Here is a 22,907-nt window from a genome sequence, read left to right as displayed (position 1 = left end):
TATGCCGAACAAATGGCAACAAATTTTGCGGATTTGTATAAGATTAATATAAATCCAAGGAATTGAATTTTTGACGTATTCGGAAAAATTATAAATGAGGGTTGTAAGTGAAATATAAGTACTAGGGAATGGCAGATAAAAGACATTTAATATCTTAAAAAAACAATATTTATATAATTTTAATGATTTTAAACTAACCAATTTAAGTATATATTTTTATACCAATTAAAACAATAATTTATAAATGTTTAGCAAGTCCCGCAAACCAACCCATTTAATCTTAAAACCAGTTGGGTTATGACTTGAAGGATTTCCTGGAATATATATGATAATGTAAAGTTAAATAACAAGATTTGATTTAATTTTGTTGGCCAAAAACAAACAAAAACCCGCCGAAACCAGTTCAATTTCTAACAGATGGCGAGGAGAAACCCCAGCAAAATTCGATTAAAATTCATATATTATTATAATTTGTAGTCGCATGCCAGCCATTAAACAAATTAAGCAAAACTAATAGTTTTTCGCAGACAAATATACGATTTGTATTTCTGATACTCCGTATCTTAGGTGTTGGCCACGTTGTAATCAGGTTATTGCCCCAAGAAAAAAGCAAGAATGGAGAAGTTCTTGTTCGATCAAACACGAATCGGGTCAAAATCAAAGCTCAAGGCGAAGAGTGGGCAAAAATTAACAACAAGGAGGAAGAGCGAGGGCACTTGGCCAATTTACACGAGTTGGCCCAAAACAGCTTGACTCGTTCATAGGCAGTCGAATGAACACATATATAATGCGAAAGCCAAATAAAGTGAAAACAAACAGAACAGAAATTCCCAGTTCGCCAGTTTTTGCAGCTCCGTCATGTATTCTTTATTATCATTAACTTTTTGGGGGATTTATTCGTGAGAAAAACCAAACTGCCGAAGAAGAAAGAGAGGAAAGTCAACTGAGAGAGGTGATATTATATTAAGGCTTATGAATCACTGGGCCTAACTTTATTTTTATGAGCACCAGCCGCAGGTTTTTAAAAATCTTTAATAGCCTGGCTTCTTTTGTTTATTGTTGATTCTACCGGTGGAGTTATTTGCCCAACTCTTCTGCTTGTTTGACGGCTTCTGCTTGTTCTTCCACCTTTAGATGATAATGATGTTGATGGTTCGCACTACGTCAGCTCTGAAAATTTCCATATAAAAGCGCCGGACAGCCGCACCGCGAGCTTAGTCGTTTTGGAACTTTTCACGCGTTTGCTGCCTCAGTCTTTCGTTCGTCTTTGTGAGTGCTAAACTATAGAGATAATCCCCCCGTGAAATACCCCTACTAAGTGCTAAACTGTCTTCACAGATTCCCCCGCTCCACAATGAAATACGCCGTGATTGCCATCGCTTTGTTTGCGATTACTGCCGCTTCGGCCTCTTCCGGTGAGTAAAAATTAATGAGTAATTATAATTAGTGGAGTGCTTAGGGCCGGTTCTACAATTACATCATCGCCAGCCAAGGCTGCGCTATCATGTTTATTATTAATTTGATTAACAAGTCGGTGGTCGACGGGTTCGGGTATGTTAATAATACCCAAAAACCTATCGAACCCATCCGGAACCCGAAACTGGTTTGAGAAATTCGCTGGCTCATTAACTTTGCGACAATGTTTGCCCCCCGAAACTTTCCGCACATCAGTTTCTGTTTTTTTCTCGAATAATTCAGCTATTCATATTCGCATTAGGTTTGGCCATTCACGCGTTTGGAGAGTGGACAAACTTTCACACTTAAAATGCAGATTTTGGTTTGCTAGCACACTTTCGGGACTTTTTATGCATAAACAGTGGAATTACCAAATTGTTATTTATTTTTAAAATTAAAACAAATTTTTATCAGGCATAAATTCGCTATGCTACATATTCTTGATCACTAGCCTAGTAGATCTCGGTCTGTCCGTCCGTATGATCGCTGAGATCTCTTAAACTATAAAAGCTAGAAGGTCGGGATAAGGAATGCAGATACTTAATATTCCTGCGCAGCGCAAGTTTGTTTCATCAAGGTGCCACGCCCCGTCTGACGCCCACAAACCGCAAAATACTGTGGTGCTCATAGTTTTGATGACAGAATAAATAAATAATTAATAACTTTCTATATTATTTTTTTGTAGCTGGACAATTCCTGCCCCGTGCCTTCTTCACCTTGGATGCTCAGGGTCACCAGTCTGATGTCCACCCAGTGAATGCTCATCTGCTGAGGCGCCTGCGTCGCCAGACCTACAGCTCGTCCTCCTCCTCATCCTCCTCCTCCTCCTCTAGTGGAAATGGCGGCACCGTCACCTTTGCCTCGCATTCCGTTCAAAATGCCGATGGTTCCGGATCCGCAGGCTCATCTTACACTCAACAGGCGGCTGCTCCTGCTGCGTAAGTTTAAAAAAATGGAAATATCAATAGTATCAGTTATGAATGTCACAATCTATTTACAGCGTAAGCTTTGATAGCCGTTTCGGTGAGGACTCTGCAACCGGCAACTACAACAACAACGGTGCCTACAACAATGGTGCCTATAACAATGGTGCTTACAACAACGGCGCCTATAACGCTGGAGCAAACACCCCCGCCTATAACACCGCCTCCTCGATCAACACCAACACCGGATACGGAAGCACCAGTAACTATCAGCAGAGCTACGGAACTGGCGCCATTCCCGCCACCCAAGTCCACCAGACCGTCACCACTATCGATGCCAATGGCAACCAGAAGGTGACCACCATCCATGGAGCCACCGATCAGTCCGGTGTCCTCAACCTCCAGAAGACCGAGGACAATTACTCTGGTTAAGAATCTTCTTAGAATTTAGTGATTTTCGAGTGTAAAGGAGTAAAACTTAATAAATTAAAGTAAAGTAAATTAATTAAACGCATGGTTTTACTTGCAAAGGGGTGGAATTTAATTTAACTCAATAAATTAATTGAGTTTTAGCTATTTTTTAATCAAAACCATAGAAGAACTGGAAGGTAGAGCTCAGAATATATAAGCCAATTTTATTTTCAAGATTTCAAGATATTTTCACCCTTACTAAACTCTTTTCTTACCTCCCTTTATCTCTCGCTTGCCATTTGGTTGGGTCAATTAATTGCTTCCAAGTGGGCGCACTTCCACGCCCAATTGCAGATGTCGCATGTTATTCATTGCGGTTGCTGTCGCTCCCACTTTTGAAGTGCTCTTTTTTTGCACACTCTAGATGATTGCATCCCACATTCCATATCCTGCAAGCACTTTTCTGTAACCTGCATCCTATATCCTTCATCCTCTTTCAGTTCAAGCTTAATCTCGCAGCAAAAAGAGATGGATAGTGGGAGTGAGTGACACAGAGGCGTTTGTAGATTTTTATTTAAGGGGATATTACATTTTTGGTATAGAACTCCTTTAAAACCGTAATTATAGGAAATATTTAAGTAATGATAATTGTTTCTATAAATTTTAAAAAATTGTCTTCTACTATAGCAAAAAGTTATAAAGTTAAATTTAAGTAAATTTACTACATGAAACAAAATTGTTTTAAAATGCACAATAACTTTAACATTAGATATGAATTTTTAAAATTCATGGTAAATATTTTTTTTGGGTGTTTGAGAAATGGACATTATTTCATTTATATGCATTACTTTATTTTAAACACTTAAATTTTACAATTTTACTTTTATTTATTATCATCCCAAAAAATGTAAAACAATTTCTGAATGGGGATTCTTAGCACAAATATCCTGCTTACGCCACTGTGAGTGAAAGAGGGACGGCGAGAAGTGCGCAGTTCCTGCACCGCTGGGCACAAACAATTGCCGGTGGGCGTGAGGGTTAATCGGGCGGATGTGGGTGTGCTTCAGGGGGCGTGGCAGGCAGTGTTGGTAAATGCTTCAAGTGTATTAGGGCAGCCAAGCGGAATTTCACAGCCTCCAAGGCTGTTAGCGATGATTAAAAACTAGTGCACTCTAAAAACAAGAAAAAGGAGCTGTGACAAAAACTACAATTTTCAACAATAGGGATACAAAATGGGGTAAAAAAGTCGGAAAAGGTAGTCGGAGGAGTACCGAACACGATGTGAATATGGGATTTGCTTGGGGAATTGCTGAAATCTCAACAGGTGCACGCACTTTTGAACACAACATCCAACTCTCTCTTGCTCATTCACACTCCCACCACATGCAAATGTTGAAAAGTTTGTGGGAACTCCAGTGCGAAGATGAGAACGAGGCAGAGACTGCCAAAAAGTTTTTAATTATTATAATTAATTACTTTGATCTCTGACTGGCAACTCGCTCCTTCTCGCTGCTATTAATTTACTTGATTAAGATGAGGTTTTCCCGCCTCCATTATTAAAATGTATCTCACATAATTGGGAAAGTGTAATGAATTTACTTTTTCAGCGAGACCTGCGCCGACTGCGATAGATTTTCATTAGAGTGGCTGGCATGTGTGGAGCGCGGCTAAGGGTTAATTAGGGGAGGGCCACAAGAAGGTTAAGGATGTTTCGGTTAGAGAGATTAATTCATCATAAGTGCTTGAAACTTTCAACTATGCATAAATTATGATTATTCAAAGACTTTTTTGTACTATATATCCTCAGGGACTTGTGCATTTCTTAAGAGAATCGGTATATCAGTGGAACTTATAAGAATAAAACAAAGATGCAAATAAAAATAGTTTTTGGAAGTGGAAAACATTAAAGTCCATAACATAATGGTATATTTTTAGTACACACTAATTGTAATTAAAGTTCACGTTTCCTCTGCGTGTTTTTCTTACCTTTTCTACGAATTTCTAAGCATAAGAAATCACTAAATTTAGTTAATGGCTCATACAATTTATTATTGCATGATTGAACCTTTGACTTTGGCTGCGAAAAAGAAAAATGTTGAATCATGTGTAGAATCCGGTTTTTAGAGAGCTTACTCATCTGGCAAACCATGGTTGATATAAGAGCTGGCTTTAGTTAATGAAGAATTAAAGGCTTTTTAGAACTTTAATGAAAGCTTAATGCAAAGAGATAGATAAGGAGGGAAATCAAAAGAACATGCTTCAGTTCGCGTGCTCTGAATTTTCGATGAAACGGGACTGTCGCAAAAAGCGATTCTTCTGCTTGTTCTTGCACCATTCCAGTTGAAGAATCGTCTGCTGATTGATGGGGAGTCAAGCGGAGACAGCGGACAACTTGCAACAAATTAAGCGTCTTGTGTGGCCAAGCGTTGCGGTAGATCGACGCCACCTGGTCAGGTAAGCACCACCACCACCCAGCCTCTTCTCCATCTACCCTGGCTACACAGAAAAAAATTTAAAAAAATATGAAAATACCCAAAATTACAATTTTCTGTGTTTTCTATTTTGAAAGAAAGTTAATTTTTTATACAAATTTTTATTACTTCAAAGGATTCAGTATTACTTGTACCTTTTAAACAACAAATTCCAAAATTTTAATATTTTGCTAATGATATCCACTTCAGATATATATAGTGTTGGCTCTATTATTCCTAATTTTTTAAAGTGTACCTACACATCATTCTCTCCCCCCGATTCCGATCCCATTGGCGATTTCCAGAGAGTGACCACCGCCGGCGATGCCTAAATTCAGTTGGACACGAGCGCCAATGCAGCGATCAAGTGACATTTTATTGTCGGCAATTCTTGGCTTTGCCTTTTGCTTTTTCGCTGCTTCTGGTTCGGTTTTTGCCTTTGCAGCATTTGCTATTTAGAGGCATGAAAGCAGCGACGGATAATTGACAACAGTTAATTCCATTCCATTGATCGCTGGAGCGTTGAAATGTCGCAAATTTAATTATTGAAGCCGCACGCTGCCAGTTCCACAGGAATCCCTCCACAGACTGTGGGTGGGCAGAAATGCAAGGAGCTGTGGTTCATGGGAGTCACTATAAATTATTCCTTAGGGGGTAAAAGTTCTAAAAATATGTATAACTGCATTTAATGTTTGGATCTAAGATATTATCTCCAAGAAAAGATTCCGCTAGAAACGAAAATTAAATATGCTAATAACATGTGATTAGTCTACAATAATAAAATTTTATATGGATAGTCCACCATTTTTTTATTTAAGCCGACAAAGTGGACAAAAACCTTATGCCTTTTAAAAAATCGGAATATTTTATATATGACTGTTATTTTTTTTTTATTTAATAAATTTTTTATATTGTTAAATTATATTTTAAATTAGGAAAATATTAAAATTATAAAATATATGTTGTTTTTTGCAAGTTTGGATTGTTAAAAAACTTTAATTGGAACCTTTAATTAAAACCTTGTGGGAAAAGGAAAACAAAATAAGCCTGATTTCATATTATTTTCTTTTCATACAAGTAATTTTTGCACCAGTTTATCTCTGCCCATGAAGAGCAGTAGTCTTAAGCACTTTTTGGCATTCAAGCCAAAGCAAACAAAAAGGTTCAGGCGGAAGAGATTGAGAAGCAGTGAGATGGGCAGGTGGGTCAGGTGAGTGCCGCCAAACGAGAACCAAACAAAACGAACTGTTTCCTGACAAATTTCTGTCATTTCATCAGGAAGGAGCAGGAAAAAAGCTGGCAAAAAAATGTAAATGGAGCTGCAAAAAAGGAGACCAACGATTTGTGCAGTCATCGGAAGCGGAAGCACTGCCAGGACTCACTGCCTACTGGCATCACTCCTCTTTTTTCCGCCGATGACCAAGTGACGAGGACATTCGGTCCACGGAGTGAATGAAGGATAAAGCGGAGTGAAGGAGGCAGAGTAAAGAGCTCTGTTGACTTAAATCGTTTAGGTAAAGTTAAACAACTTGTTCCGTTAATTGTTAAACAATACCCAGTCGAAAAGAGGGAAAACAGAAGGCCTGAGAGCTTTCCCCTTTCCCTGGGAGATTGACAGAATTGCTGGGAATAATGGATGGAAAAAGTGGAAGCAAACAACTGATGAAGATCTGAAAGGATGAAGAAGACGTTGTTGAATTTATTGAAGATACGTTGAAGTAGCTTAAAATATTTTAAGATATAGTTTATCTCTAAAAGGTTCTATTATTTAAATAATTAACTTATTTTTGTACAAAAATAAAGTAAAGGTTTTATAAACTTTGCTAGCTACCCATTAAAAACCAAAAACCTAAACTTTTTTGAGGGAACCATATTATATTAATAATGTTTAAAATAATTTCCGACCCATTTATAACCCTTGAAATATAATTATACCTTCCTAACTGAGTTTCGGATCTCCAACTTTAATTGATGTTGCTAATGAACCCTTTTTCATGCAATATGTGCACTTTTCTGACGCTTCAGTTATTTGTTGCTGTTTTTCCACATGCGGGGGGTAATTGGAAGGTAGTGTCCTTGCAAAAGGGTGAAAAATCCACCCAAAATAATGGCAACTGTAATGAAAACAACAACGCAGCAGCAGGGATAAGAGCAATAGCATCTCCATATGCAGACATAGATTTCCGTTGCGTTTCCCTTGGGACATTTTCTCATCCATTCCATTTCTCGTAACTCTTTTTTTCACATTTCCACACACTTTTCGGACCCCTTTCTATTGAACCCACTTTTCAAAATGGATGACAATGCAACGACTAACCAAACAAACATTAAATCTTAGATTTCAGTCTTTTTTGGGATATTGCCTATTTGCTAATAAATAAATGTGAGGTGAAATATTAAGTATTGTTTTTAAAGTTTGTTTGCAATTAAAAAGAAATGATTAGAGAAAAAGACTCAATAATAATAATACTAACTAATAATGAAAGTATGCTCTTTAAAAGGCAGGTAATTAAACTTAACTATAATCTATCGAATATAAAAATTACTAATAACAAAGATAATAACAACATCATAATCATCATAATATATCATAATAATATCATGATAATATACATCATAATAATATGAGCTATCAAATCTTATGGTGAAAAAATCCCTAAAATTAACAAGCGCTTAAAAGCATTCAATAAGCTGTTCAACTAAGAGCCCGTCGATAAAGCAGTTCGCAATTCTCTTCGGATTCGACTCTGTTTCGTCGTTCTCTTAGTCGCTGCAAATTGCTCTTTGAAACAACAGTTGATTCTTATTGGTGACTAGAAGTAAAAGAAATTGGAGCAAAAAAGAAAGTGACCAAATTGACTTCTGAGCTTCATTCGGCCAAGCTAAAAAAAAAACAGCCTTTAATTCAAATATTCATACAGCTGCCGCACACGGGAAAATAATGTAAATTTGTTAGTCGCACCCAAGACTCTGAGCTAAATTATGAGCACTTTTCACTTCAAATCGGTCTAAAAAAATTTTATTTATTGCAGGAGCCAGACGAAAAAAACCAAACAGAATTAAAATGCATTACAAGCAATTTGTTTACCGTGAAATCCGGAGGGTTGTGGCTGCTCTACGGAAAGACTGTAAGCAATGCATATTAAATTTATGATTTTTTTCCGTTTTTTTTTTGCATCTACCTTTGAGTTTATTTAATAGAAATGTTCCGGCAATTAAGCTTCCGACGAATTTTACACTTTTGTGCACAAAAACAAAGTCGGAAAAAACAGGACAGCATTTTTATTGTTTGCATATTTAATAAAGCTAATCAAAAACACGTCGCGCCCTCGCCGGATTCGAAAATAAACCCCGATCCCTAGCCTTAACCCCGCCCGATTTGGACGATTTTAGGGGAGTGAGGCGCTGCAGTGACAGCATCCTTCACATAATTTATTGGCCAGCACTCAAGGACACAGAGTCGGCAAAGACAGGCAAAAAAAATCAACAAACGAAATACAAACAAACGGATATCGAACAAAACTGTGAAAAACCCAGCGGGAAACCACCGACGGCAGCCAAACTAATTTGTTGTCATTTTTATGCGACAAAAACGAAAACAATAAAGCAGTAAAAACAAATTGTTAGAAAGAGATGCGGCGAGAGGGAGTGAGGGGGAAAACGCGAAGGACGACGATCCTTGCAGCTGCCATGAAACTGATGAATTATTGATTGAATTAATATTTATTATAGACATAAAAACTATTTATTTACAAAAAATGGGAGGAACAAATTAGAATAGTTATGATTACAATTTTTAGAACTCTAAACAAAATTTTCAAAATTTATTTTAGGGTAAATAGATAGTTTAAAATTAGATAGTTTACCATCTAATTTATTGTTCTTTAAAATTTTTTTTTATATTTCTATAACTACAAAAGCTTTACAACTTATTATTTTGAAAGGAATTGTTAATTAAAAAAATCTTGTACTTTCAAAAAAATTTCCGTAGATGGTGTTATTTCTGATAGTTTATAAGACTATACAATTTTTATTACACAACAAAAGAAATAGGAATTAAATATAAGATAACTCTTAGTGTTTAAAAAAAAGAGAATAAAAAACAGAATATATCCAAAAATTCCGAAATAATTTAGTTCACAAAGGAGTAATGTTATTTCCACTAGATGAATCTTAACTTTTGTAAAAAAATTTAAGCGTCTCACACTTGATATCACTCAGCTATCAACATGTATACTCCTCTGATTAAAATCATGAAACTGCCTCCCTCGGAACCGCAGGAAATCGGGTGTAAAGAAAAACAAACAGCAAATAAGTGGTCGCCGCTTCCGGAAGTCAACAAATGCTCTTAATTAACGATGCTGAACACCAGAAATTTCGAGTGTCAACTAACAATTTGTGGGTGCCGGGGATCCTGTGTCCTGTGGCACTCGTTAGTCAAAGGATTTTCGCGCATATGGACTGAAATTGATGATGTGAGCAAGTGGCACGTAATCAATTTACCACCGCTCGCTTCATTTCGAATGCGAATTTAAGATGCTATTGTCCCAGTGCTCATGGCACCCCGTATTTTTTTTTTGTAGCCATTCGAGGACCCGGGGGTGGTTCTACGGTCGCTCCTCATTACGACGGACTTCGGATTGAGCCGGGCTGGTGTAACAGAATATCCACAACATATGTGTGCCACAAGGCCAGGATGTTCAAAATCCTATTGGTGAATGTGAATTGTTAGGGTATTGTGCATAGCAAACGGATTATTATTCAATTTGTGCGGCTGCAACGAGTTCAAAACGGGAATATATCATGTGGCCGATTAAAAAAAATTAAAACCAAAATTATATTTATTATTAAAAAATCAGAGAATCAAATTTCATCTGGCTTAAAAAATATTAATAATATTTCTCACTAAATATTTCTTCAATACATGTTTTACTTAAAACAACATCACATATTTTAAGAAACGTTCAATTTAAAATATTCTTTAAAATATCTTAAGTTTTATATTTTAATCCACCAAAAATCCATCCCCAATACATAAACATATCTCACTTCATATTTCCGCTTTTACAGCCCAAAAGCCCCTTAGTTATTTTAATGGCAGTATCCAAATTTTCGAAGCTCACCCAAAACCCCACCCACCCACATGTGGGACATTCGTTTTATTTTGTTGATTTGCCAGGGGCCCGTGTCTTATTTACATCGACTTTGGGTCGCCTTTTATGTTCCTAATGTCGCATAAACAGTGCTTAATAATGCACTAACCTTGGCGCATCGCCACTAACCGTGTAAAACGTGGCGGAACCCATCCGAAAAAAGAGTAGGAAAAAAACAAGAAACCCACTCGTCGACAGGGATTAATATTTAATTCGTGTGCGTTTGGATCCCGGTTCGAGTATGTATTTTAGGGAAAATTTAATGGCCACATGGAAGAGGCAAGTATATCAGAAGGATGTGGGAGCCAACCTTTTGTCTTGAATGAAATTTGACTTGACGACGACCTCGGGGATCATCGCCGTGTTTACCTGAGCACTCTACGTTTTTAAGCTATTGAAATATTCCGTTTGACCTGTTAAACAAATACGAGTACGATATGTATGTGAATGAGGACCCCGAAAACCAAAGTGAAACAATAAGCCTCGTACTTGTGAGTGACTTCCAAACGACTTTTATGATGGCCTGGCCAACTCTTAATCACTGTTTTCATTATGTGTGCTGACTTTTGCTGAATCGCACAATCGGAAGCGATTACCACACAATCAAGGGGGTGGAGCGGCCTCGAAAGGGGGCGGTGTGGGAGGTGAAAGCACCCCCAGAGTGCAATTAGCAGGCAAACTATAAAATTTCAGTGTTTGTCTTGCCGAGATACTTTCGCTCGGTTAGAGATACAGATACGAATACGTTTGTGTGCGGTGGCAAAGGAGACAAAGGATGATGATGATGGCCATGTTTGGCCTTCTTCTTTTTTGGCTCACATAACCCACATGGCTGGCAATTTCTGTGTACGCTTAATTGGCGTTCTGCGGCTTTTCCAGCTCCCCATCTTCACCTAAGACATTTTCACCGCACTTTAATAGGCAAAGCTAAAGGTTTCCCTTAAATCTGTTCAGTGAATCATGACAAACAAGAACGTTGTTATAGATTTTATGATTAAAATACATTCTTAAATAAAATAGAGGTGATCCTTAACCCAAGAAACAAAGCCTACACTGTCCTATTTCCTATTACTATTTTAAATCTAGTTTAAATATCTAAAATGTTTTTGAAAATGTAATTTTTAAGTTACCTTATCACAAATCCCATAGCATATTATTTCTAGTTTCTTATTTAATTCATTTATTCCTATTTTATTCTTATTTGTATGTTTAATTGTCCTTTATTGTTTAAAAAAACGAGTTCTATTGAATTACTGAAGAATCGGTGAGACCATGCTCCTCGGGCTGGAGAAACTCCTCCACGACGGCGTTGGTCATCCGGTTGAGCTTCTCGTGCAGCTCATCCCAGTTCTTCTCCTCCGGCAAACCGCAGATCTCCGCATTAAGTTTGATCTTGATATCGTTGGCAGCCGCTCGAAGGGTGACCATATAACCATTGGTGAACGTAAAGGTGATCAACTGAGCTTCGGGGTTCACGGGCAGACGAGCCTTTCCGTCGCCGAAGGAGGTGTCCAGTCCGGTGGTCAAGTCACGGACATGCACCACCTCGAATTCCTCATCCAGAATGCACTTGGGATAACCTCCTTCGTCAGTAAAGTTGCGCAAGTGCTCGAAGATAGTGGTGATTGTATCCGGACTATCGGCCATAAAGAGTGACGAGATCGAGGAGTGATAACCATAGGTATCGTAGATCTCCCTCAGCTTTTCGATCAGCGTTACATTCCTGGTGCTCCGCAGATAACAAGCCATGGTGGCCAACTGCATGGCTGCTCCAATGCCATCCTTATCCGGCAGGCTCATCCCGAACATATAGCCAAAACACTCCTCAAAGGCGAAGAGTACCATCCTACCCGATTTTTGGAGTTCTAATGCTCTATGTGCCATCCAAGGAAAACTCGGCATGCCCTCCACAAAGACGAATCCCTCTACTCTCGCCATTGCTGCCAGGATTCGCGAACTCACTAGTGTGGCTATCATTACGCAGTTTGGAACAGCCGGTTTGGGTGTCCTGGTCTTGTAGCTCTCGAGGGCCCACCATCCCAACAGAGCGGCCAGTTCGTTGCCATTGAACAGCTTCCAGCGACCTCGGGGATCCAATTCCGCCACGGCCAGGCGATCCACATCGGGATCATTGGCCAGCACCAGGGTGCAGTGCTCCGACTCCGCTTTTTTAATGGCCAGCTTCAGGGCTTCCCTGCCCTCTAAAATAAAATTAAAAAAAAAACTTTAAAGAAATACAAAAAATAAAATAAAATAAATAAAAGAAAATAAAAATCAGAAAAATGTAATATATAAAAGTAAAGCTAGTCATTAACTTTGTTTAACTAGCTGTTATCTTAACCGGCACTCGAGAAAACGGCCCTTAATGGGAAAGATTACTTACTTTTATCAGAATTAAACAAAACGAAATAGTGGTTAATCCCATTTTACACTTATATAATACGATTTTCCTTAAGCAAAGATATTTTATTATAATTTTAATTTTACCCAAAACAATCTTATAATACGACTTTCCTAAATCTTGTTTAACCATTACTCACCTTCTGGATTTGGCTTGTTGAGAGTGGGGAACTCGGGATCGGGATCCTTCTGTTCGACCACGGGAATAACTGGCTTAAGTCTCGCCTGGTAAAAGGCCTCCCTCATGAAGGGATAACCCACGCCGTGGAGAGCCGTGTAGATGAATCGCAGCTGGCTGCACTCGTTGGTCTCCAGATAGATCGGCGGCAGAAGCTTCTTGAGAGTCTCGTAGAACAGCGGGTATATCTGACGATAGGGATCTTCGACCAGCGGGTGATCGAGTACCACCGAGGTCTCCCAGGACGAAGGCTTTGGCTCCAGGTTATTTAGCATGTAGTCGTGAATTCGCTGATCGTGCGGAGCCATCGCCTGAGCCCCATTCGACCAGTAAACCTTGATGCCATTGTCCTCCTTCGGGTTGTGCGAGGCGGTGACCACGATCCCCGCCAGACACTGGAGCGTCACAATGGTGAAGGGAATAAAGGGCGTCGGGGTCATCCGGGTGAAGAGATACACCTTGAAGTCGTTGTTCAGGAACACAGTGGCAATGAGCTGGGCAAACCGCTTGCTGTTGTACCTGCCATCGTAGCCGACGACAACGCCCTGCGTTTGCCGCTTCTGGATGCTCGGATAGACGTCGAGCAGGTAGGCACAGATGCCCTGGGCCACCTCGATGATCACCACGTCGTTCAAGGAATCAAAACCCGCTCGCATTCCGCCCCTCAAACCTGTGGCCAAGTAGGTGATCCTGCGGCACAACCTCACCCGCAGAGCCTCCCAGTCCTGATCCTTCACCGCCTCGGTTACCTGGTGCAGCGTCGCCTCGTTGCGGTCCCACATCACCCAGTTCTTGATCTGCAGGTCCAGGTCCTCATCGCCGGACAACTCGAGGGTTTTTAGGAGTTCTGTCGGTGAGATCACCGTCTTTCGCTTCATCGTGATGGACATCTTGTGGCCGAGATTCAATAGATGACCCTGCTAGCCGGAAATTTTAGATGTTAAACTTACAATTTGAATTTCAAGATGAGTTTTAGCTCCCTGTTCTTACAATCTGTTTGGATTCCTATTGTTTACTAATTTATTTTAATGCTTAATAGTCGTTAAATTTTAAGAAATCAATTTTTGTACATGCTATTTTTAGGAACTTTTGCTTTTTTTATATAATTAACCTCTATTTGGGAAAATCGTCCTTAAATATCAGCTAGATTTTTTTTGTTATTTTGGAAGGTCCTTTACTTCACCCTTTCCTCGGCCACTGACCAATTGAAAATTTATGGCCCCCACTCATTGCGATTTACGAGCCCCGTGAGGAAGACTCAAGCGGCTAAGCTCCATCAACCGCAAATTGATCCATTGGCCATTTGATTTGGCCTGGCCAGTTCGGGATTTATGGCCTATGCATAGAATGTATGTGGCAGGCCAAAAAAGTCGAGGAAAAGGGAAAGTCCTGATGGGTTTGAGGCGAAGACTGTCCGCATCAAAATCTATGTAAAATATATTTTATGGAATGTCCCAGCCTGAATGCCATAAACATGATTTCAATTTGTCATCAATTATGCAAAGCGAGTCTAGGAATGTTGTGGACCTGCCCCCCATAACTCCAGGAATCCTTTGTGGACCCGGTGTGGGTAATTTGCAGAGCGGTAATTGGGTTACACAGGCGCATGCAACATTTATCAGCCACACCCCCTTATTGTCTGATGTCCTGACCCCTTCTGCGCCCCCTCGTACGCCCCTGCCCCCGGGCATTTGCCCTCTGACACGTCAATTGCATTCTAAACATTCAGCGCAGAGCTCTCAGCTCCCCACAAAACCAAAGGCTCATCGGCATGCATATGCATCCTTTGCCGCAGTGGCAGCAATATTAGTATTAGTCCTTGCACACGGACACACGTTGTTACTCACTCACACACACTCACTTGTACACTCACTCGAAATGCATTTCGCGTCAAATTGTCAGAGTGTTAATTAAAAATGGACACTTGAATAGGCAGCAAGATAGGCAAAGCGCACACAGTTGCAGTTTCCCGGCCGGCGGTTGTGGTAATTGTCCTGCACTCTATACAACATCCTTGCCCCATCCAAAAGCCCCTCCCCCAATCATCAATCCCCCCATGAAAACTGAGGGAAGTTGAGAAGTTAACGGACCTGTGTCCGTTGGATAGTCCTTAAAAATAGTTGAGTATCTACATTTCTAGCCTTTAAGTTATAAATGAGTTATGAGGTAATTTTTATACTACTCATAAAATAAATATACAATGAATTATTCTGTCTAATATCTCATTATAAATGTGCATATTCACCATACATTCTTTAAAATTTTGTGTGGTATTCAAATCATTATATTGATAAGCTCAGAACAAGTGTTTAAACGTTTAAGAAATTTATGGGATATTTCCAAAACTCTGCCACATTTGATTTACTCATATTTGGATATTGTTTTAGTTTTTTTGTTCAAAATTTATTGCTGTTGATAATCCTTTTTACAACAAATTTTCCCAAAAAAAATATAAGGTCCAGGAAAAGTGTCATAGAGCAATTAAAACATCATAAGTATGCTAGCCTCACATGCCGTATCCCGAAACCAATCTTAGCACTTGATTTATGAACCTCTGGGTAAGTGAACTCTAATAGGTTTTTCCCGCTTTTTCCCAGATGTCTCTATCTGGATTTGTTTTAAGTGCTCCGTGCGATTTCCACATTTGCATAGAGACTGCCTAGGCAATTTACTTTCGTAAAGAATCAGATCCTGCGGCAACGAATATTGAGTGTTTACGGCCCATGGCTCCCTAGATACGTTCCCAACTCATTCCATCCCGAAATGCAGGCTACGCAGATAATGCGTTTGCATAATTTTAATCGTTGGGATCTGAGCTGCAGAATTGCTGTTGTGTGAATTTTTTATGGCACCCGCGAGTATCCTGTGCGGCAGGATGAGTATGTGCGTATGATCTCCTGATTTTCAAGTCGAATAAACTAACGCTATCGAAGCTATTAATATGCTAATTTAAAGCATTTTATGGTTGCAGCCGTGCCAAAAGAAAAACTCCATCTTCGACTGGGGAAAGCCAGACTCACCACCCGGAAAATCCCCAGGACAACCTGCGTTACGTTCCGCCAGAATTAAAACCGAATCATTCATTTCATTCAGGGCCTCAAATTGAAATTGACATTTTCTGCGTGAATCTCGGAATTATTTGACATTTTTTATTTTCATTTCCATTCCATACGTATTTGGCTAATGCCAATCAGCTTGAGGATTTTCCGGCTTCGAAAAGTGGTTTTTAATGTCTGCACCGGCAGTCCGATGATGAGGCTGACATTTAAGACCCTTTTTGGCAGCAGCTGGTCCTTGACAAATGTGAAATAAATGCAAATCTCCTGAACTTTGATGAATCTAATATTTCCCATAAAAAGGGGGTCTCTCTCCAAATAGTTTCGGGCTTTTTCAGAATCACCTTCGACTGCGAAATAAATTTACTGTAATTTATTTAAGGGCCTGGCTTTTCATATTTTCATATTTGAGCAATTCAAAGTCCTGGAAAATGAAATTTACATCATTTGTTTATTTGTATCGCTCATGTCCTGTGTCCTGTCCTGCGGTCACCCCCCGAAAAATCCCCCGGGAATTTACCCGGCCAAGCAATTCAGTAAGATGTGCCAGTCAAAAAAAAAAAAGGAAAGAAAAAAACAACATCGCAAATTTGATTACCAACCACAGAAAAAAAAGGAAATATTTTTCGTTTGTTTGCATATATTTTTTTCTCCTTGCCAGCTTCCTTTGAAATTAACGCATTATGTTTATGTATTAGATGCAAATAGAAATGGCCAAAGGACCTTCACACATGGCTGGCCAAAGGGTCAGAAATCCAATTTCGCAACCGCCATTTCCTGGGGGTCTCCTTTTTTGGCTCGCAGAAGCCACCAGTTTTATTGCACATCAAGTTGTCTTTCCAGGAATTGCTTTGCCTATATCCTTACCCCTCCAGTTGCGAAATTCTGGGCCAGGTTTTTAATTGCCGACATTGATTCCATCCTGTGTGCACTCCATGCCAAGTCGTAAGCGGTTTCGCAATCACCATTACCAATGGAATTTACCAATTTCCACTCCAGACGACGACACCTCGAACCTAATCAGCTGAATGCGATTTCGATGTTTTCATTTTGGGGGAAAATGTGTGAAGTAAGGACAGGGGAACTCTCTCTTGACGTGACAGGAAAATTCAGCACTCAAAGGGTTGAACTTTGATGGAATTGTTGGCACTTTTCCACGCAAAAATGTACCACTACTCTTTTTTGACATTAATAAAAGAATATGTGGCATTGCTCTCCCCCTGAAAGGGTTAAGTTAAGTCTGTCGTAGTCACAGGAGACCTTCCACTTGACACTATCGCACATCGAGTGTTTGCGCCAAAAGTCCTGAAAGGAAATCTCGCTTTGGCTGTCAATTTGTTTTGCATACGGAATACCAAAACGTTGAATCAAAGGTGACTGCATAATGGAAAGAGACTCCCCAATTCAGACATTCGGAGAGTCAAGGCTTCTTAAACAGAAAAAAAATATTGACAGACTTAAGAAATTGTTATGCGAACAATATGTTTAGAAATGATTACATTTCCATAAGCATTGTGGAGCCACTTGCCTTATCGAAACCCATCTTCCACTTGATTTATGAACTCAGATTTTGTTGGATGTGGCAGAGCCTTGTGCAAGTATAAAAGATTCCAGTTCCTGAAATAATTGTTTATATATGGTAGGTTGTTATGAAATTGTACGCAGAAAATCACTATACGAAGAATGTAAGTTAGAATATTTTTTAAAATTTTAATGCGCTTATAGCTAATTTCTTTAAAATAAAAGTAAGAATACAAAATTTGTATTACAAATCTCCACCTCTCCATTGAACTCCAATTATGATTCGAATTTCGATGGCTCTGGGTGAGCTGTAATTAAGGATTATTGTCATGTCCTTTGGCTGTCCTTTGGCCAAAGGGTGAGCTGACACAGCAAATATCCGGACTCCTTTGAGTTGGATTGCAAAGCCGACCGGCGGTGTGGCAAAAATATAAAAATTATTGATTATCAGCATTGGCATCTCAGCGATTTGCTGCAACAGGCCGCTCGACCCAGTGTCTTTTTTTGTGCCCAGCGGTTTCGGTTCGATCCCATCATTAAAATCATTGTGCGATATCGACACCTCGGCCAGCACTTTTTTCCACCATCGAATCGCCGAGGCCGAAGGCACTAGTAAACATAATAAATAGCGGAGGCAAAAAGCGAGATCGTTTCGCTTGTCGCACAAGTGTTGTCAACAGGTTCTGCGGAATTCTCCTCAGACTCAAACTCGAACTCGGACTCAGACTGGCAGTGCCACTGAAGTGGAGCTGTTCTTTCAGTTCCTTCAGTTCTTCCAGGCGAAGAAGGGTCTTCAGGAATTGGGGGCATCTGGAGAGGCACTGGCCACAAATTCACCGATGAGATGTGCTGCTGTGTTCTGCTGCGATCGTCCATCATGCAGGGATGACAAGTGATCAAAAATGCAGCAATATTTTACAGCCAGCAGTTTGTTCGTCGTGTTTACAAGTTGATCGCTGATGAACGAGCTAGCATTGATGGGTTATGGCATCGTGACACGAAGGGTATCTTAAATAAAAAAATTAAACCGAAATTGAATATTAAGAAAAAGGGTTTTTTTCTTTTTTTTTATGTGTTTGAAATATTTTTCTAAGCAATAAATGGATTAAAGTTCTTACGTAAAATCTAAAGCTATTTAATAATAATAATTCGAACCATTTAAAATTGAAATCTTTTCATGGTATTTAAAACTCTTAAAAAATTAGGAAAACTAAAATTTGGATATGAGATTTGAATTTTTTTAAACATATTTTTTCTCACGATCTCACGCACTATTCCATCTATAGAGTCCACTCTGGTGACACATTTCAGTACCGAAGTGGCCCTGGCCAGCAGCTGCTTTCTCCTTAATTGTCCTTATCACTTTGTCATTAGCTTTGGCTGGGCTGGCTCATAAATATTTATAAGATTTATAAGCAAACTTGCTGAAAGGCCGACGGGCTGGCAAGTGCAGATTTGAGATACTCGAACATTGATTAAATGTTTAACCGGCCAGCGGGCCGCCGAATATGGCGAACAGTTCATAAATTAAATCAAAAGAGTAGAAAATCAATTAAAAGTGTCGCCAGCGTCTCTAACTGTTAATGCTTTATAGCCCCAACCAATCCATTTCTATAAAAGCCAGCAATTAAAGTTCATAAATTACGCAGAGGAATAGGAGCTGCAGTATTCCTATACTTTGGCTGCCAGATTTCCTCTGATCGCCACTCTGCACGTGCCGCGAATTTCCGAATCGATTTTGGCATTCCATCAAAGCCAAAATCAGTTCCCGTCTTTTGTCAGGGATCAGGCTAAAATCGCCAGACACACCGAAAGGAAAAAAATGAAGTAAATAAAAAACAAAATTCAGCGGGACAGCGGCAAAAACTGAGTGGCAACTATTGACCATTTATGGCATTGGCTTCCTATTAAAAATTATTACTTAGTCGCCCGACTTCACAAGCAGCAAATTACGGATTAATGGTTCCACTCGCTTTCTGTCCGTCGAACTGATCCCACTCCTCTTAACCCCTCAGGCCCCTTAACCCCTGGTTCTCGGATCGTGATCAGCACTCAAAGTGATTGGGCCTTAAACAAGTTTTTTTTTATCTCAAAGGCTGCACTTTTGGTTCGATTTGGGGATAAACGATTTGTGGCAATACTTAACTGATTGATGCTGGCTGAAATAGGAACTGTTTGAAACGAAGTTTTTGTTTTGAATGTGAAATATGTACAAAGAAATATTCAAATCTTTTAGGTCAGAAAGTAGACATAAGGATTAAAACAAAAATACCCTTTTTTACTGGGTTTCAAACGTAATTTTGACCAATCAAAAAGACCTTTTTGAATTTTTTATAATTTTTTTTCAAAAATTATCAATGGTTACAGATTAAAATGCTAATTGATTAAAATTGAATTACGAGCTCAACATTCTATGTTTGGAATTCATTTGGCAGCATTTCGGATAAAATAATATTTTTTTATTGCAAAAAGACCCAAGCCTTCTAGGCTGAAATACCATTTTTTTTTTTTTTTAAACTCTTTTTTTCTAAGATTTTTTTCTTACAATCTGAATTTCAAAGCAAACTTTTCTAAAAACAAATCCAAAAATGCCTTGCTTTAATTCCCCAAAGTTCTAATTACCTTTTACAGCATCCAATTACTTTCGCCCAGGGTCTCCGGGCGCCCTATGAATTGACTTTCCAAAAATAACACCTGCCCAAATTATTAAGTAATTAACCGAATGCTCAAGCACCATAATCCTTTTCGGGCTACTTTCGCTGGCTGTTCGAGGCTCATTAAAATTAATGATTTCGGCCGCGCTGCCGCCTGGGCCTCTCTGCATATTAATGGCCCAAATGTCCGCGGGGATAATAAACCGCTAATAAGAAATTAAAAGACACTTGTACTCAAAATTCGAAAGATTTCTCAGCTACTTTTAGCCATGGAAATTAACTAATTGGTAAATGATGGAACAACTGGCGGTGGTTTGTAGGTGCGAAAGGGGTTTCAGGCGTGCTTTCTTCGCCTTGGTCATGCATTTTTAAGTAGCCAGTGCGAAAGGAACGCCTTGGGAGTTGGCAATGGATAATTCAGGTCCTCGAAAGAAGTGCCCGCCTGGGAGTAAATTGTCATTGCCAAGGGGTTGACTCGCTTTAAAGCGATTGTTCGATGAACTGGCTGCAAATGCAAATTAAATGGACAACCACGACCCCCCTCGACCATCCTGCCATTCTCCATTCGAACTCCCAACCCAGGATACCTGAAAGCCACACAGGAATGCAACAGAATCGAAGCGCAGCCGGTGGCGTTAATTAAATACAATTTTTAATACCCTAAGCAGCAGGTGAAAAAGGGTATAATGGGTAGTGGATAAATCTTTCTGATTTTTTACAATCTATAAGCAGATAAAAATGAAGCTATAAATCTGAATTCTAAAAATATAATATTTGCAAAGTTTATTGTTGCATAAGTACTTAAAAGTATTTTCACGATCTAGGAAAATAAAATACACAATTTTATAGGTATTATACAATTTAGAGTAAATAAAGTATTTAATTATTTTAATAGTTATGATAGTTTTATTTAATATTTAAAGATTATTGTTGCTTAGGTACTTAACAGTGTTTTTAAGATCCAGGAACATAAACCACAAAATTTAATATTGTAATTAAACTATTACTTTTATAGATAACTTTGAGTTTCGTAAGATGGCCAATTAAGTAACCCATCGTTTTTTTATAATGCTGACGGAATTTGTATTCCCCCAGTGCAACTATGGATGCAGTCCGGCACATTTGTTTATTGTTTTCGCAATTACAATTACATTTTTATTTTCCAGCTTGCCGTTATTGTTGTTATTGCGGCGGGTCTTTGGTGCAAAAATTATCGCCAAGCCCATTTGCGGTAATTATTTAATGTGCACTCCCAGGTGGGACCGAACTGGATTGGGATTGGGATTGGGAGAGGTAATAGGTGGAGGACCAGGCCTAAAGGCAGGTATCCTGGCCACGGAATTATCGTTATGCCATTGCATTTTCCACCCGATTTTATCCGATTTTCCAGCACCCGTTCACTGTGTCAGTTGTGCAAAGTCGTCCTTTTGGCCCTGCGTCGTCGTCCTTTTCGGTCAGAAATTCCCCCTCCTACTTACCAGTTGGTCAATTAAATTTTGCCAGGTTGACAGTGCAATGTGGATTGTTTGCGGGGGCGGGGGAAATATGGAGCATACATATGGGCTCAGTCTGCAGTACTGGGCCTTTTCCCCCATTTCAACTCTCCTCCCCCTCAGTGTCATAATTAATGCCGCTTAAGTCCCGTGTTCCGTCGCCCTGGGCGAGGAAAACATTTTGAACTCCGCCCGGATTGCAATGGCCACCCCTCGTCCGGTTTTAATTCAATTTCACGGAGTGCAGAGTAACGTTTTCAACTTTCAACTCGGGGCCCCGAGTACTCATAAAGTGTCATCCATTGCTGGGCCGTTTACAATTAGGCGCAACTTTTCTAAACCCCAAACTTCCCCTTCCCCACCATCGCACCAACGGTTTTAAATATTTTGCGTGTAGAACTTTTTCTTTTCGTTTTTTACTTTTGTTGGTCTGTTTTTCCAAAAGGCATATTTATTTATAATTTCCCGGGAGGGCCATTTCTAAGCAACATAGCCCTTGTCCCCGAGTTCTTTCTCACCCAATTTGTTGAATTTTTATGCGTATTTATTTCGAGCACTTCAACTAATAACAAAACGCGGTTTCAGGCGGGCCGAGCACTACTTTTATCGTAACTCCACATACACAAGTTTTGCGATAAGAATATATAATAAATATTTATGATTAATTGGCGAATAAAAATCCCTGAAGCTTAATAAAGTGTGATTTATTTTTTTAAAATATTTTAATGGTGGAAAATACAAGGAACTTTAAAATTATCGGTAGTTCTTAAAATAATCTCTAATAGTTTGGAAATAAAAAAACTCCTAAGCTTATAATGTCTTGGAAATATGAGTCAAAAAAAAACAATTGGCTGCTTGAAATTAAAGAAATTAATTAATAAAAAATGTGTTTTTAATTACAACTAATAATTATATAAATTATATTTAATTGCCTAAAAGTATGTATAGATATTTAAAAACTTTTGCGCGTTTATACATTGATCTTAACTTTTACTGACTTATACCAAAAGTAATTTTAATAATACACTGTAGTTATCCTTCCTGTTTTATAGTTATAAAATGTGAAAGTACATTAGCTTTTCACACCGACAACATTTTTGCATTAGTTGTATGAAGAAGATTAGGTTTTATGGAAATTATATGATCCCCCGGCTAATGCCACCCCACAGAGTTCTTTATTTCCCGAAAACGA

The 22,907-nt window shown here is 39.1% G+C and overlaps 2 protein-coding genes across 2 annotated transcripts; one reads left to right on the top strand and one right to left on the bottom strand.

The window, feature by feature from the left end:
• The first annotated feature begins 1,211 nt into the window (after positions 1-1,211).
• Positions 1,212-2,835, top strand: hui (hase und igel). Its single transcript, XM_017138301.3, has 4 exons — positions 1,212-1,269; positions 1,339-1,415; positions 2,141-2,393; positions 2,456-2,835. The coding sequence occupies exons 2-4, from the start codon at positions 1,355-1,357 to the stop codon at positions 2,808-2,810; spliced, it is 669 nt and encodes a 222-aa protein (XP_016993790.2). The 5' UTR covers positions 1,212-1,269; positions 1,339-1,354; the 3' UTR covers positions 2,811-2,835.
• An 8,770-nt stretch (positions 2,836-11,605) lies between these two features.
• On the bottom strand, positions 11,606-13,974 carry Pgm2b (Phosphoglucomutase 2b). Its single transcript, XM_017138304.3, has 2 exons — positions 12,954-13,974; positions 11,606-12,614 (listed from the first exon to the last, which is right to left on the bottom strand). Exons 1-2 carry the CDS (start codon positions 13,879-13,881, stop codon positions 11,656-11,658), a joined length of 1,887 nt encoding a protein of 628 aa, XP_016993793.2. The 5' UTR covers positions 13,882-13,974; the 3' UTR covers positions 11,606-11,655.
• Between the last annotated feature and the right edge of the window lie 8,933 nt (positions 13,975-22,907).

This window comes from Drosophila takahashii, chromosome 2R (genome assembly GCF_030179915.1).
Source record: "Drosophila takahashii strain IR98-3 E-12201 chromosome 2R, DtakHiC1v2, whole genome shotgun sequence".
Lineage (NCBI taxonomy): Eukaryota > Metazoa > Arthropoda > Insecta > Diptera > Drosophilidae > Drosophila > Drosophila takahashii.
This window is presented reverse-complemented; position numbering and strand designations above follow the sequence as displayed.

Bases quoted from the DNA above. Each gene is read 5' to 3' on its own strand.
- Pgm2b (XM_017138304.3), bottom strand. From the start codon at position 13,881: ATGTCCATCACGATGAAGCGAAAGACGGTGATCTCACCGACAGAACTC. The intron at 12,615-12,953 runs GTGAGTAATGGT...ATTTTATTTTAG, and splicing joins CAACAAGCCAAATCCAGAAG to AGGGCAGGGAAGCCCTGAAG.
- hui (XM_017138301.3), top strand. From the start codon at position 1,355: ATGAAATACGCCGTGATTGCCATCGCTTTGTTTGCGATTACTGCCGCT. The intron at 1,416-2,140 runs GTGAGTAAAAAT...ATTTTTTTGTAG, and splicing joins TGCCGCTTCGGCCTCTTCCG to CTGGACAATTCCTGCCCCGT. The intron at 2,394-2,455 runs GTAAGTTTAAAA...ATCTATTTACAG, and splicing joins CAGGCGGCTGCTCCTGCTGC to CGTAAGCTTTGATAGCCGTT.